Source organism: Pan paniscus, chromosome 11 (genome assembly GCF_029289425.2).
Source record: "Pan paniscus chromosome 11, NHGRI_mPanPan1-v2.0_pri, whole genome shotgun sequence".
In the NCBI taxonomy this organism is placed as follows: Eukaryota; Metazoa; Chordata; class Mammalia; order Primates; family Hominidae; genus Pan; species Pan paniscus.
The window spans coordinates 11,849,699-11,864,909 of NC_073260.2; the positions used below are offsets into that span (position 1 = coordinate 11,849,699).

At 55.9% G+C, this 15,211-nt stretch overlaps 1 protein-coding gene across 5 annotated transcripts in view; it reads right to left on the bottom strand.

The window, feature by feature from the left end:
• Nucleotides 1-1,290: 1,290 nt before the first annotated feature.
• Nucleotides 1,291-15,211, bottom strand: part of LRSAM1 (leucine rich repeat and sterile alpha motif containing 1) — a 51,349-nt gene continuing 37,428 nt past the window's right edge. For 2 of the 5 annotated variants that reach the window (XM_003822286.5, XM_055117587.2), the window contains 7 exons: nt 13,514-13,594; nt 11,913-12,008; nt 9,396-9,494; nt 8,729-8,860; nt 7,490-7,571; nt 3,634-3,764; nt 1,291-2,016 (listed from right to left, as the gene is read on the bottom strand). In XM_003822286.5, coding sequence (XP_003822334.3) covers nt 1,891-2,016; nt 3,634-3,764; nt 7,490-7,571; nt 8,729-8,860; nt 9,396-9,494; nt 11,913-12,008; nt 13,514-13,594 — 747 coding nt within the window. In that variant the 3' untranslated portion in view covers nt 1,291-1,890. The remainder of the gene's footprint in view (nt 2,017-3,633; nt 3,765-7,489; nt 7,572-8,728; nt 8,861-9,395; nt 9,495-11,912; nt 12,009-13,513; nt 13,595-15,211) is intronic. The other 3 variants (XM_003822287.6, XM_008975806.4, XM_034929093.3) reach the window with 3 other exon arrangements.

A 15,211-nucleotide genomic window follows, 5' to 3' on the forward strand; every position in this document is an offset into this window, starting at 1 on the left:
CTGGGCCGAGCCTATGTGGCACCAGGAACAACCCTCGAGCCCCTGCAGCTGTTGGGGGTGGGTTGCCCCATCTATGGGTAAAAACATGTCCCTACTGGTGGGGTGGCAGCCAGTCACCTTGGGGATGTTGGCTTCCCTGGTGCCAGCCTGTCCATGGTGGCCTAGGGCTTGGGCCTGGGCCTCCCTCGGTCAACAAGGGCTGAGGTGCAGAACACGGGGCTGTGTGGCCGGAGACCAGGGATGTGGTTGTCCCTTGCTGTTGTCCTTGGCAGGTCACTGAGCCTCGAGATCCTCCATGAGGCCTCCCTGGGCCCTAGTGAGAGCGTAAGGAGATCTGCAAAGCACTGCCCTCCAGGAGGTAGCCCCACCTGCCTCAGTCTCTCCCCTCTTGGCCAAGTTGAGCTCAGGAGGGTGTTGGGAGGAGGGGGAACTGTGGGTGGGAAAAGGCCACCCAGCTCCTGCCTGGGAAATGACTCACACGACAAAGGGTATTCGCCTGCCCCGTTCAGTGCACAGGACTGATGGTCTCAGTGAGAGGGAAACAGGCCCAGGCGTAGGGCTTTTCTGCCACCCCAGGACCTGAACTCTCCTGCCTGCTTCTGCGGACGCTGTACTTGGGGCAAGCACTCAGCGCCCCCTGGAGGCCACCAGCCGGTCAGGGCTGCATCACGTCCTGTGTTGAATGCACAGGGAAACGAGCCCAAACACTGGCCACGATCACTGAGTGAGCTGGAGGCAGAGCCCAGGTGCTCCGAGCAGGCCTGCCACGAGCCCAAGGAAGAGGCTGCACCTGGCTCAACGCCGTCTGCCGGAAAATGCGTAATCAACGTGCACCTCTGCAGCGAGTGCAAGTGTATATGTCTCCAAGAACTGTGCAGTGACCAACCTGCACAACCGCACGGGCTTGAAGGTGAGGATGCTTCTGGGCCTCAAACCCCGCATCACCATGTCCCAGTTGCAAGGCCCTGGGCATTTACCCCCATCAGCCTCAGCTGCCTCACTGGGATAATGGACGGAACACACGGGGCTCCTCCGCTCATGGAGGCACAGGCCGCAGCCATCACTGGCCCTGGCTGCCTCTGGGCCCTGGTCTCTCCACCTGTGAAGGGGGCGCTGGGATAACGCGACATTCAAGATGGCCCTACCTGACCTCTCCTCTCGACTGAGGTGCGGCGCACTCCTGGCTCCTTCCCCGAGAAGAGCTGCCCTCTGCCGGAGCCCCATCCCGAGACCTCGTCCCCTCCCCTCCCTGGGCTCCCATGAGAACCCAGTGATGACTCAGGCCAGAAGCGCACTGAAGACAGGTTTATTGACACTCCTGCTTCGGATCGAGCTACATGGGGTAAGGAGGGACAGTTGTGGAGAGCAGGAGGGCCCTGGGGTTCTGGGGAGCAGCAGAGAGGGAGACCCAGGGTTGCTGGTGCCACTGTGAGCACAGGCCTGCACCACACGCCTTCCCAGGAAGGCCTCCCCTCACCCAGCCAGGCCCTCCTGCTCCCTTCCCACATGCAGGGTGGGAGGGGGCTGTGCATGGCCCCCAGTTGAGGACCCAAGCTCCTGCAGGGGCAGTGGCCTTCAGTCAAGACAGCTGGGAGGTAGCAGATCCGTGATTAGGCGGGGACGCTGGCTCCCAGGCTCGGGTGGTGGTGCAGCGGCCTCTCCAGCCCCAACCCCCAGGACCATTCAGACTGGTGGTGTCATGGATGAGGATCACCTCTGCCTGGCCCAGACGTGCTTGGAGCTTAGGATGGGGGCTCCTGGGCAGTGGGGAAGGGGCCCAGGGGAGAGGGGAGCCTCATACGAGTCTGGCTGGCGCAAGGCTGAGCAGGAGCCCGGGGCTCACAGTGGCCGAGGCAGGGCTAGGACCAGGCCCAGGTGGGTGGGCAGCACTCAGCTGCTGTGGTAGATGCGGAGGCGCTGGGCGATGTCCTGGCGGCACAGCGGGCAGGTGCGCAGTGGCTGGCAGCACTGCTGGCAGCAGCAGACGTGGCCACAGTTGAGGAAGATCATCTGGGCCTGGGGAGGGAGAGCGGGAGCATGTGGCCGGCCCTACCGGGTTCCAGGAGTCCCAGGCCCGTCTTTTTTTTTTTTTGAGACAGAGTCTCACTCTGTTGCCCAGGCTGGAGTGCAGTGGTGTGATCTCAGCTCACTGCAACCTCAGCCTCCTGGGTTTAAGTGATTCTCCTGCCTCAGCCTCCCAAGTAGCTGGGACTACAGGCGTGCACCACCATGCCTGGCTAAATTTTTTGTATTTTTAGTAGAGATGGGGTTTCACCATGTTGGTCAGGCTGGTCTCGAACTCCTGACCCCAAGTGATCTGCCCGCCTCGGCCTCCCAAAGTGCTGGGATTACAGGCGTGAGCCACCGTGCCGGCCCCCTTCATTATTCTTTAGCATCTTTTACCATAAACGCCTGATAGTGGGGCCTTCAGGCATTTGACCACCACAGAAACAGAGCAGGCACGGCCGAAACGGGTAACCTAGGCCTTCTGTTAGCAGTTTGCTATTTCTCTATAGTTTGTAAAAAATATAAATACCCATATAAATGCCCCAACTGATTCTTTCTTAAATAAAACTGGGGATTATATTCCTGCGCTCTGGACAGGCGACGGAGGCCTATTCAGCCAGCCCCTACCGGAGGGCACGCAGGGTGTTCAGGCTTCTTTCTTGTTGATGCACTTGCCCAGGCCCTGAACTCCTCAGTCTACAAACGATCCCAACCCGGAGCAGCAGCCACTGACTCAGGACCACACTTTGCCTTAGCATCTCCTGCTTTCAGGAAGTGATCCAAGCTCCGCTCAAAGCTGTCTGGAATGCCAAGGGCCCCAGAACAGGGATTATATTTGGAACCAATAGGTCCATCCATATCATGGCATGAGTCAGGTCAACTGGAGACCCTGGAATCATCAAACTGCAAACATGGCTGCTTTTCTAAGTAGGATCCCTCAGTGGAGGCAAAGGAGGATTTGTATTTCATTCACTGCTCTGTGTAATTTTTAGAGTAAGTGTTAATGAATTTTTAAAAGATGATTTTTTCTTTTTTTTTGAGATGGAATCTCGATCTGTCTGCCAGGCTGGAGTGCAGTGGTGGGATCTTGGCTCACTGCAATCTCTGCCTCCCAGGTTCAAGCGATTCTCCTGCCTCAGCCTCCCAAGTATCTGGGCTTACAGGCACCCACCACCACGCCTGGCTGATTTTTGTATTTTTAGTAGAGATGGAGTTTTACCATGTTGGCCAGGCTGGCCTCGAACTCCTGACCTCAGGTGATCCACCTGCCTTGGCCTCCCAAAGTGCTGGGATTACAGGCGTGAGCCACCATGCCCGGCCAAAAGATGATTTTCTAAAGCCTCTGCAGGGTAAATCATGTTGTTGATATTTCATGATTTGGGAAATTTTTTCCTAATGTATTTATTAAGTAGGAACAAAAAGAAAAAGGTCCGGAAAATGATGTGAGCGCAGTTCATATTTGGGTCATGGGACCAGGGGTCATCTTTATTTCCTGCCTTCTTTCTAGATGAGCACAATCTACTTAGAGAACTGGAGAAAACACGTTCAGAGACAACCCTGTACCTGGAGAATTTGAGGAGGGTGGCCACAGGCAGGGCAGGCGGGTGGGGAGGGCCCCGGACTTACCTCCCGTTCCAGGCACACGACACATTCTGAGGCCTGCACCTCCAGCTCTGCAGGGGGAGCGGATGGCCTCACAGACTCAGGAGGCTCCTGGGGGGCCGTAGGGGTGACCTCACCCATTGGTGGTTTCAGCTCTGTGGGGACCAGACAGACAGACTGAGCCAGGGTCATCTCCGCTGACCCCAACCCCTAGGGGCTCATTGTGGCCCTGCCCATCCCCATGGTGAGTGAGCTGGAGGGTGGGGGAGCCTCTGCTCTCAGATCTGAGGGAAGTGCTCTCCTTGCCACACACTCTCTTCTTCTCTTCTCTGAGCCTCATTTCCCATCTGCAGAATGGGAGTGAAGTCTCTCTCTGCAGGGATGGCCGCAGCGCTTGTTAAGTGGGTCCTCTGATCTCTAATGTCCCCGGGATGCTTCATAGCCACCCTGCAAGTAGGGCTTGGCACTTGCAGAGATGAGACATTTGAGGCTCAGAGACGGGGAGTCACTCAACCCAGGGCCACGTGGCCATCTGGTGATGCAGCTGCAGATCCCTGGGGCAGGAGCTCTCAGTGAAGGGCCAGCTCTGGGCTTCTCCACCTGGTTGCCCAGGAGACAGGATGGGCTGCTGCCCATCAGGTGACCCAGGGGAGCAGAATGAGAGGCCCCCCCAAGGCTGCTCCCCTGCCCCCAGCCCCACAGAGTCCCCAGCATGCTGGCTGCTCTGCCCTGGAGCCAGCATCCCCTGCTAAGACATCAGAAGCAGCCCTTACAAAATGCTAAGTCTCTTTTTTTTTTTTTTTTTTTGAGACAGAGTCTCGCTCTGTCACCCAGGCTGGAGTGCGGTGGTGTGATCTCGGCTCACTGCAACCTCTGCCTCCCAGGTTCAAGCAATTCTCCTGCCTCAGCCTCCCGAGTAGCTGGGATTACAGGTGCCCACTATCACGACAGGCTAATTTTTGTATCTTTAGTAGAGATGGGGTTTCACCATGTTGGCCAGGCTGGTCTCAAGCTTTTGACTTCAGGTGATCTGCCCATCTCAGCCTCCCGGAGTGCTGGGATTACAGGCGTGAGCCAACGTGCCCGGCTGCTAAGTCTCTTTTTCTATCAAGCAACGTGAGCCACCCACTTCCTTGACTCTATCCCTCGTTCCCTTCCTGATCACGGTTCACTTTATTCTATGGCTTGAATTACAAGCATTGTTTTTTATAACAGGAAAAAACTAAAGTTTTTTTTTTTTTGAGATGGAGTCTCACTCTCGCCAGGCTGGAGTGCAGTGTGGTGCGATCTCGGCTCACTGCAACCTCCGCCTCCTGGGTTCAAGTGATTCTCCTGCCTCAGCCTCTCCTCTTGCGTATCTGGGACTACAGGCACACGCCACCATGCCCAGCTAATTTTAGTAGAGACAGGGTTTCACCATGTTGGCCAGGATGGTCTCCATCTCCTGACCTCGTGATCCGCCCGCCTCGGCTTCCCAAAGTGCTGGGATTACAGGCGTGAGGCACTGCACCCGGCCACAACTAAAGATTTTTTAAAGGCTGTTACAACACTAGACCCTCTAAGGCTATCAGTGCTGCCCCCAAACCACCATTTTGAGGGGGCATTCATATATATATATATATATATATATATATATATATATATATATTTATTTATTTACTTATTTTTTAGACAGGGTCTTGCTCTGTCACCCAGGCTGGAGTATAGTATCATGATCACAGCTCACTGCAGCCTCAACCTCCCAGGCTCAAGCAATCCTCCTACCTCAGCCTCCGGAGTAGCTGGGATGATGCCTTGCTAATTTTTTTTTATTTTTTTGTTTTGTTTTGTTTTATTTTTGAGACAGTCTCACTCTTTTCCAGGCTGGAGTGCAGGGGCACAATCATGGCTCACTGCAGCCTCGACCTCCCAAGCTCAAGCGATCCTCCCACCTTTGCCCCCCAAGTAGCTGGAACTAAGATGTGCACCACCACACCCAGCTAATTTTATTTTATTTTTTGTAGAGAAGGGGTCTCCCTGTGTTGCCCAGGCTGGTCTCAAACTCCTGGGCTCGAGTGATCCTCCCGCGTAGGCCTCCCAAAGTGTGGGATTACAGCCATGAGCCACTGCACCCAGCTTCCATATTTGTTTTTTTCTTTTTCTTTTTCTTTTTTTTTTTTTTGAGACAGAGTTTCACTTGTCACCCAGGCTGGAATGCAATGGCATGATCTTGGCTCACTGTAACTTCTGCCTCCTGGGTTCAAGCAATTCTGCTGCCTCAGCCTCCTGAGTCTGGGACTACAGGTGCACGCCACCACGCCTGGCTAATTTTTGTATTTTTAGTAGAGACAGGGTTTCACCATGTTGGCCAGGCTGGACTCAAACTCCTGACCTCAGGTGATCTGCCCACCTCAGCCTCCCAAAGTGCTGGGATTACAGGTGTGAGCCACCACACCTGGCCCCAGCCTCTATATTTGATATAAAGTATACCAATTTCTGGGAGTAATAAGAGAATTGCTAGGAAATTGAGGGTTTCCCTTGTCTTCTGGAACTGAGGACGGATCCCACCATGGCCCCTTCCCCTGCCAATGGGCACAAGCAGGAAGCCCTGAGCAGCCCAGGCATCCGTTTTCTGCATGTGGCCACAGATCCTCATGGCCAATCTGCTATGGAGAGGAAGAACCTGCTTGTTTGCTCCAGGGATGACTCAAACAGTGAGAAGCAGCAGGTCCTGAGGACTGCTGGGCTCAGAGGCACTGCACCCCACTCAGGGTGAAGGGCACCTGTTTGTGGCTCCTGCTCACGTGAGGCTTGTCTGCCGGGGGTGACCCCAACTCCTGATGGAAAACTCTTCTGATCTCCAGTCTGAGAGCTGGGGGGGTCAGGAACATCCAGAAGGGGCCTATTCTGCACATGACTTGATATCAAAAAGCTAAGAAGTTTAATGACTTTTTGGGGGTTGAGTCAATGTCCCTGGAGTAAAAGCTGCAAAACTGGTGCCTGAAGCTATCCTGGGGCTGCAGTCAGCCCAGACCCCTGGAGCCCTGGGGCCTCCCCACTGAGGTCCAGTCCAGAACTCCACCTTCGCCTCAGCTCCTCCGCCTCTTCCTTGGCTCTGGCTAAAAATGCCCTGTCCAGAGCCTCACCCAGCCCAGCAGCACAAGACTGCCCTCTCCTTCACCCCTGCTCTGGCCCCTCACCTCTTCCCCAGGGAGGCAGGCAAGCCCAGTGGCTCCACCATCTGCCAGCAATGGGACGTGACGGGGGACATGCTAACCTCCTTGCGCTTCAGTTTCCCCATCTTGAAGACGAGGACCACAACAGTGCCTCCTCACGGGGTGGATCCGGAGGTTCCTCAACGTGGTTCATGCACAGCGGTGGGCAGGTGCCGGGCTCCCAGATCATGCTCAGCACATGGCAGACCCCAGACTCCACACCTGCCCCTTCTCCCCACGGGCCTCACGACCTGCCTTCGCCCCTTCACAGCCTGTTGTGGACATCTCTCCATGTCCACAGGCATGCCTCAGGCCCAGCATTGGGTATACTGCAGGCCCTGGGGACGGGCTATTTCTCCCTCTAGTCCAAAGTCCCTCAGTGTGTGGATCCCAGCGTCTGTAGGGTGGACTGAGGGAAGGCTATGGGACAGGGAGCTGGGAGGGCCCCTCCACTGCTAGGTGGAGGTCTCCTGTTCTCCCAATTTGGTGGCCCATTTTTCCCATCTGTAAAACGGGCTCACTGATCCCTAAGCCTGCTCCTTGGGCGGGAACCTTACCGACCAGCAGAGGCTAGAACCAGCCCTCAGGACTCATCCTGAAATGTAAGCAAATGACTGACTGTCCCCACCAGAGCCCACACATACGGCTGGAGCCCTGCCTGGAAGAGGCTGGAGCTGTGCTGGTACCTGGCTGGATCCTGGCTGCATCCAGCAGTTCCTGGACTCTCCGGAGGATCTCGTGCTGCAGGCCAGCTTCTGAGACGCCCACCTGTGACAGTTCAAGGAAGTGCAGACTGTGGCCTGGGCGGGAGCCCGCTAAATGGTGTGAGCCACGTGGCACAGGCCCAGGCTCACAGGACCGTTGACACCTCCTGCTGGAAATGTGGAAGCCTTCCGGGGCCTGGCAGGGCCCATGGTCAGGATGAGGCAGTGCAGCACCATAGCTGTGAGGGCAACCTCCCCAGGCCTCAGCCCAACAATCAGTGTGGCAGGGGTTGGGGGGAAACTGAGGCCCAAAGGGAAACCAGCACTAGCAACAGCTATGGTTTAGCAACTGCTTCCCGGTGCCAGGCTTCACCTGCACACCTCAGCCACTTCCCCACCAGGTGGGGGAGGAGAGAAGCCTTGGAGGCCAAGCCACTAAGCAGCAGCAGCACACGAGCCCCACAGTCCCTCAGCCTCCAGAGCCTGAGCGGCACGGCCTTGTGACCCTCAGTGCCATCCAGTCCTCTTGGACCCTGGTGTCTGCATCTGTCCAGGGAGGGGCAAGACAGTCTCATGGCAAAGAACACGAACTCTGGGGCCACGCTGCTTGGGGTGGAGACCTCACTCTGCTGTGTGACCTTGGGCCAAGTTATTGCCTTACTGGGTCTCAACTGAAAGATGATGATAATGATATGTACCCCGCTGGGCTGTCGGGAGAATTCAGTGAGTTCGAATACAAGAAGTGCTTAAAATGGTGCCCCGCACGTGCAGGTGCTACAAAGTTAGCTGGCACAGTGATGAGTATTCTGTTTTGAAGAATAAGTGGATTAATGTGCTGTAAAGAGCTCAGCTTGTGCCCAGAAAGGAACACGGGCTCAGGCAGTGCTGTGGCCACGACAGTTTGTGACACCATGAGGCAGGGCAGAGGCTGGATCGGATAATCCCCAAGGGCCTGTCTTGTCCCTCCAGTCTGAAGATCCAGTCTGATCAGGTCAGCAGGACCCACCTCCCCAGGATTTCCCAGTGAGACAGTGTGCAGGGCACACACAGGCGGCTGGGGCAGATGGGCAGGTGTTCTGGCCATCTGGAAGCAAGGTGGCCCTGGGCCATTAGGTAAGGACAGGCCTCAACGAGGACTACACAAGGAGCAGATCAACCCCCGGCTGGTCAGGACAGCGGCCTTGCGCGCCCCTCCCCTCCCTGCAGACGGCTGCTGCCCACCTTGGCCAGGTCCCCGGGGCTCATTTGGCTCAGCAGGTCCAGTGAGAGGCGGTGGTGCGCGAAGATGGGCAGGTAGTGCTCAGCCGACAGCTCCTCCAGGAGGGCCACCAGCTGGCGCTCCATCCCCTCTTCCTGCAAGACAGAAACGTGTACCATGAGCGGGAAGGAAGAAAAGAACCCACTGTTTACAACAGGAAGTGAAGGGTTTGAATATATATAACATAATACATAGAATGTACTCGGGATTTTTCCTACAAAAACTCATATGTAGGCACACAGAGATAGATAGGCCCAGGGGTTCACTGCCGCTCTGTCTGCAAACCTGAAAATAGTAAGCAACTTGAACATCCACCAAGAGGGGGCTGTTTCAACTGCCTCTCTGTCCCCGCAGGTGCTGGACAGACAGTGGCTCCCGGCACAGGCTTTGCTCTACTGTGGGCTCAGTGGTCTCTGCCCTGCACAGCAGTGACCAGTGCCTTGTCGTCCCCCTCACCAGAATGAACACTCCCTTACTCTCACTTCTGTCTCCACTGGGGCTTGGCACAGGAGCTGGCACGCTAGAGTCACCAGAAAAGTAACGAGGCAGAGCATGGTGGAGGCACCACAGGCGCCTCTGGGAGACCGTCCCCAGGGCTCCCTGGCCGGGGCAGGCACCAGCAGTCCTTACTTGCAGCTTCAAGGACAAGGGCTTCTGGTTCAAAAGCCGTTGATACTGAATCAGCCAGTAATTTTCCTGCCTGGTTTCACTTTTGGCTTCTAACTCCGTCTGCCAGGAATGAAGCAGGCAATGTTAGTCACAAAATGGTAATAAAACCTGTAATAACAATGATGGTTGCCAGGCGCGGTGGCTCATGCCTGTAATCCCAGCACTTTGGAAGGCCGAGGAGGGCAGATCACCTGAGGTCGGGAGTTCGAGACCAGCCTGACCAACATGGAGAAACCCCATCTCTACTAAAAATACAAAACTAGCCGGGCATGGCGGCACATGCCTGTAATCCCAGCTACTCAAGAGGCTGAGGCAGGAGAATCTCTTGAGCCCGGGAGGCGGAGGTTGCAGTGAGCTGAGATCACGCCACTGCACTCCAGCCTGGGCAACAAGAGCGAAACTCCGTCTCAAAAAAACAAAACAAAACCAAAATGATGGTTATGAACTATGCTCCTCTGAGCGGGTGGACAGCACTTGGTACTTTTATTTTACTTTTGAGATGGACTCTTGCTCTGTCACCCAGGCTGGAGTGCCCGAGTAGCTGGGACTACAGGTGTGTGCCACCATGCCCGGCTAATTTTTATATTTTTAGTACAGATGGGGTTTTCACCACGTTGGCCAGACTGGTCTCAAACTCCTGACCTCAAGTGATCTGCCTACCTCGGCCTCCCAAAGTGCTGGGATTACAGGCGTGAGCCACTGCGCCCAGCCTGAACATGATTCTTTTATTCTGCCATTCGATAACTCTTTGTTGAGTACTGTTCTAGGTGCTGGGAATACAGCAGTGAACAAACAATGCTGATAGCCACGGTGACAACAGGCGTAGCTGACATGTTCACAGTACCATGTGCCAGGCCATGCTGTGCACCTAAAGATGCCATCATTAATTCTCACAACTCTGGGAAGGAGATTCTACCTCCCAGGTGAGGGAGCTGAGGTTCAGGGTGATGAGTAACCTGCCCAGGGTGGGGCCAGGAATCAGACCCAGGCCTGTCTTGCTCCAGAGCCCGTGCTCAGAACAACGGAGCTGCTCAGTGAGGGCTGGCATAACATGGGGAGTGGGATCAGCACAGGCGTTTCCCAATCCCTGCTGGGCCTGACTGCCCTTTGGGGGCCCCTCCTGGACCTGGCCACGCCCACTGCTCCCTTCCGTCGTTGGCCCTCCCGGGCTGCAGCCCCTCTCTTCCAGCACCCAGGAGCCCGGATGGGCTGTGTTCTGCTGGGGCGGTGCTTCCTCCTTTGGTGGTGACCCCCAAGGCCTACAAGGGCAGGGGCACCAGCCATAGTACCTGGCTGCTACGGCACAGCGCCAAGGCACCATCTGCAAAGTAACCTGATGCGTAGGAGATGGCAGTAGGGCACCGTGAGGAACAGGCAGCTTCCTCTGATGGGCACAGGCACCACTTGGCTTGTTCAGGGCTCCAGAAGCAGCTGGTCTCTCTCTTCTAAACCTGCACAGGGCCCGGCCTAGGACGCAGCTCAGAGGGCGTCTGGTGCATTCACGGGGACACAGGAACGACTCGGTCTTTTCCACCCCAGATGGTGAGCCTGGCCTCTGTCCTCATTGCTTGGGTGCCCTCTGGGTCTAGAGGAGACACTCTCAAGGGGGCCTCTGCCACGCTGAAAATGTGCCAGTGTCAAACCCATCAGGAGACAGGGGACAGCTGGGCCACTCCTGCCAAAAGCTTATCAAACGGCCTGCCCTGGACATAGTGAGTCCTGTCTGGAGTGAATACTCATGGCTGTTCCCGAATACTCAACTACAAAGGCATTCGAAGAGCATTGCCTAGAAAAGTTTAAAAACCAGAAGTAATCCACATACTCAACAATAGGGGCCAAGCACAGCCTTGAGAAAGGACGTCAAGGAATAGTTTAATGACTTGAAAAGAATGTGCGGAAACAGGCTGCTCGAAAAGGGTATGCAGCATGTCACGTTTAGAAGGCGCATACACGAACAGCTATAAAGATGCATCACAATGTTTGGAAAATATGCATCAAAACCGCAGGAGAGGCTAGGCGCGGTGGCTCATGCCTGTAAAACCAGCACTTTCGGAGGCCAAGGCAGACAGATCGTTTGAGCCCAGGAGTTGGAGACCAGCCTGGGCAACATGGCGAAACCCCATCTCTACAAAAAATAAAAAAATTTGCCAGGCATGGTGGCACATGCCTGTAGTCCCAGCTACTCGGGAAGCTGAGGTGGGAGGATCGCTTGAGCCCAGGAAGTCAAGGCTGCAGTGAGCTGAGATTGCGCCACTGCACTCCAGCCTGGGCGACAGAGTGAGACCCTGTCTCAAACAAACAAACAAATAAAAAACGGCAGGAGATAACGCTTGGAAATGCAATTATTTTCCTTTGTACTTTCCAGTTTTTCTTTGATGAATAACTCTTACTTGAATAACAGGTGTTTCTAAAAATGGCAAGTCTGTTAAAGAAAAGCAAATGCCTGTGTGATGCTGAGCACAGAAGCCAAACACATACCAGGATTTCCCGGAGCTCTTCCTCTCGCTGCTGCTTCTCTTTGAGCAGCTGCTGGAGCAGGGAGCTGAGGGCCCAGCGCTGCTCCGAGATCATCTCCTGCGAACAAGAGCACACCCCACACCACCGTGAGCTGGCGGCAGCGCAGGAGTCCCGCGGTGGCAGGATGGAGAAGGGCCTGGCCTCCCGCTCACTCAGTTCTCTGCCCAGTGCCTCCAGGCTGCGTTGGGGGACAAAGCTAAGAGGCCCTTCTGCCTCCTTACCCTAAGCCCGCATCTCTCTTCCTTGTGGGGTTAAGTCAGGCATGGGATCCTGGTGACTGATGACAATGGGATGGTAAGAAACATCAAACAAAAGAAATGACAAGCCACAGGTGCCTGCCTTTGGTCTCCCAGACAACAGAGCACATGGGCAGAAGCAAATGGCGGGGAGCAGTGTGGGGCCCCACACAAATGGAGGTGCGTGCAAACCAGAGCCTGGGGTCCCTGCTTCACTCCTGCGCCTGCTCTTGGAAACCCCATGGGGGTCCCAACAGCCAGAGCCCTGCCACACTTGTGGGCAGGGACTAGGGCACCCGCCAGGCATGATGACCGCAGCTTCTCTGAGAGCAGTCCCAGTCCCCTCATCTCTGGAGATCATTTCAAGGCTCACAAAGGGCTTTCCCTTGCTAGCTCAGCCTTCTCCGATGGCCTGATGGCACAGGCTGTGCCTGGAGGACCGCTGCCATCTTATGGAGTAGGGGAAGAAGGCCTGGAGGAGCAGAGGCCTGTCTAAGGGCACACAGCACACCTGCGGTGCACCTGAGACCAGGGATCCAGATCCCAGACCCTTCACTGCACTGAGGAGTGCATGGGATGGCTTGAGACTTCTCCACTGAGAACAGACACAGGGACAGTGACAGACCAAAGGCTCTGCTCAAACTCCTGGCACAGGCACATGTCCTCACACACCATCCCATCCAGCCCTCCGTCTGCAGCTGGAGAGGCTGAGGTTCAGAGAGGGGAAAGGGCTGCCTCTCCTCCCCCACCTGCCAAAGTTGCACAGCAGGGCTGTGCTGGGCCACACCCGGCTCCCAGGCATCCAGTCCAGGACGCCAGCTGCCAGTCCCTGCTGCCCTCTCATCTGTGTGCGCAGGACTCCCGGGCTGGAGCCCCAGAGATGCTGCCTGCAGGGAGTTACACAGATGCGGCTGGGCCCTCTCCTCCAGACAACCCGGGACACCCAAAAGCTCCAGCCCTGGAGGATGTGTGCCTGGGGGCCTAAAGCACGGCCTACAGAGAGAGACAGGAGCTCAGCGGCGGGCCCGCACCCAGCACAGGAGACACAGTGATGGAGATGAGCGGGGGAGCCTTGGCAATGAAACCCTCCTTCCTCTGACCCTCCTGCCTCGCAAGAGGCTGACCACCTCTAACCTTGGCCTGCACTGGGCCTTCTGGGGCTGGGGGTGTCCTCTGGTGTCACAGCCACAGAGGAGCTCTGCCCTCTGTCTGCTGGGGGAGCCCTTGACTCCCAGGGGCTGGTGAGCAGCTGCCAGAGGCTGGGAGGGAGCACCAGGTGGGGGTCTCCCCACGTGAAGGAGGGCAGGGGCAGGGAGCCCTACATACCTGGAGTGACTCTGTGTCCAGGGACTTCCTCTTTAACTCCAGCTGTGTCAGCTGCAATAACTCAGTTTCTATTAACTTAATCTAAACAGAAGACGAGACAGGGTTTTTTTTTACTCACATTAACCACAGTTCAGTTTTGTGCTGCTACTCTCTGGTGACCAAGTGGGTCTAAGAAGCCTTTCTGGGGAGGCTGGGGAGGCTCTGGAATGAGGGGAACCTGCGGGCCTGGGAACCTCGTCAAGGGGCTTGAACAAGAATTCGTTCCTTCATGGCCTCGCGTTCCTGGGGTCATGGACGTGCTTGTTGTGGCCAAAATTGTTTACCAAGAGGCCAGCACAGGATCTGTCCTAGAGTGGGATCGGGATAAAGGCTTGTGCAATGGAGAGGGGGCTTTCCTTGGGGATTCAGGCCAGAGTAAAGCACAGACAGAGCTATCACCCAGCCTCCTGCTGGTCAAGTTCTCTTGTCCCTCGCATCGCTGTTGCAGGGGAGAGCAGAGGGTAGTGGAAGTGACTGAGTAACAGTGGTAGTAGTAGCTGGTATGTCTTGAGCACCTACTATGTGCTAGGCCTGTGCTGCACACTTGATGTATCATATTTCATCAATTCTCTGGCTGCTAGGAGGTATTATTGCCTCCATTTTATAGACAAGAAAACTGAGGCTCAGAGAGGTTGTCACTTGCCCAAGGACACAGAGCAGGTAAGGGAGAGATCCCTTTCTCTGGGATGCCTCAGCTCAGGGTTTAAGGGCAACAGCTGACCTGGTCAAAACCATCTGCAGTGAGAATGTTGGGGGCCCTCACACACTCTCCAGGGTGTGTCTAGGGGATTTTAGCCCTGGGCAGGGGTGGGGGTCAGACCCCATAGCCAGTACTTCTCTATCCTGTGCCCATGACCCTGTGACCCTCATCCCTAAGTCCCTATGACACCACCAACCCCTGGTCAGAGGAATGAGCTTCATGTCCGGCAATGTGGAATTGAAATTAAAGAGGGAAATTAAAAAGGTAAATTGGTCCAAAAAAAGAAAGAAAGAAAGAAAAATAGAGAAAGAAAGAAAAAAACCATGCAAAAATGCAAAATTCAGTGTGCTGAACATGATGCAGGAGTACTCCCATAGCCTGACGCTCACTTCAGCCCCAGCCCCAGCCCCACGCCACAGGCGGTGACCACCAAGCCGTGTAGGTGGGCTTGCCCAAGGATAGCTTGAAGGTCAGCAGCCAGCCTGCGGGGGGTGGGGGGTACTTGTCACATGAGGGAGGGTCTACGAGGAGGACCGCCTCCTCCTGGGCTGAGGTCACTTTTCAGCAGGCGTCAGGACCACGGTGGCTCACAGCTCCCCCTGCCCTCTTCTGGGGGAAATACTATATGCCCCCGAGACGCCTCTGTCGGTCTGAGCTATAGGAGCGCTGGGGCCTGCGCCGGCTGCTTTTCCCAGTGGGGAAGTCCTGCCTGGAGCAGGGACAGCAGAGGCAGCTGGAGCAGTCAAAGCCACACATCAGCACCGGCCTCCCTGGCCCAGGCGTGGTGGAGACCCGCCTCGCTGGCAAGACCCTCGCCAGACCCCGGAATAGGAGGTCTCTAGACACCCTCCCAGCAGCCCCGACACAAGGCTGGGAGCAAAGGGAGGTTCTGAGGGCAAGGCCTCGACCTCTTGCTGGGCTAGCAAGCCAAGGAGCCGGGGTTCAAACCTCAACTGCTG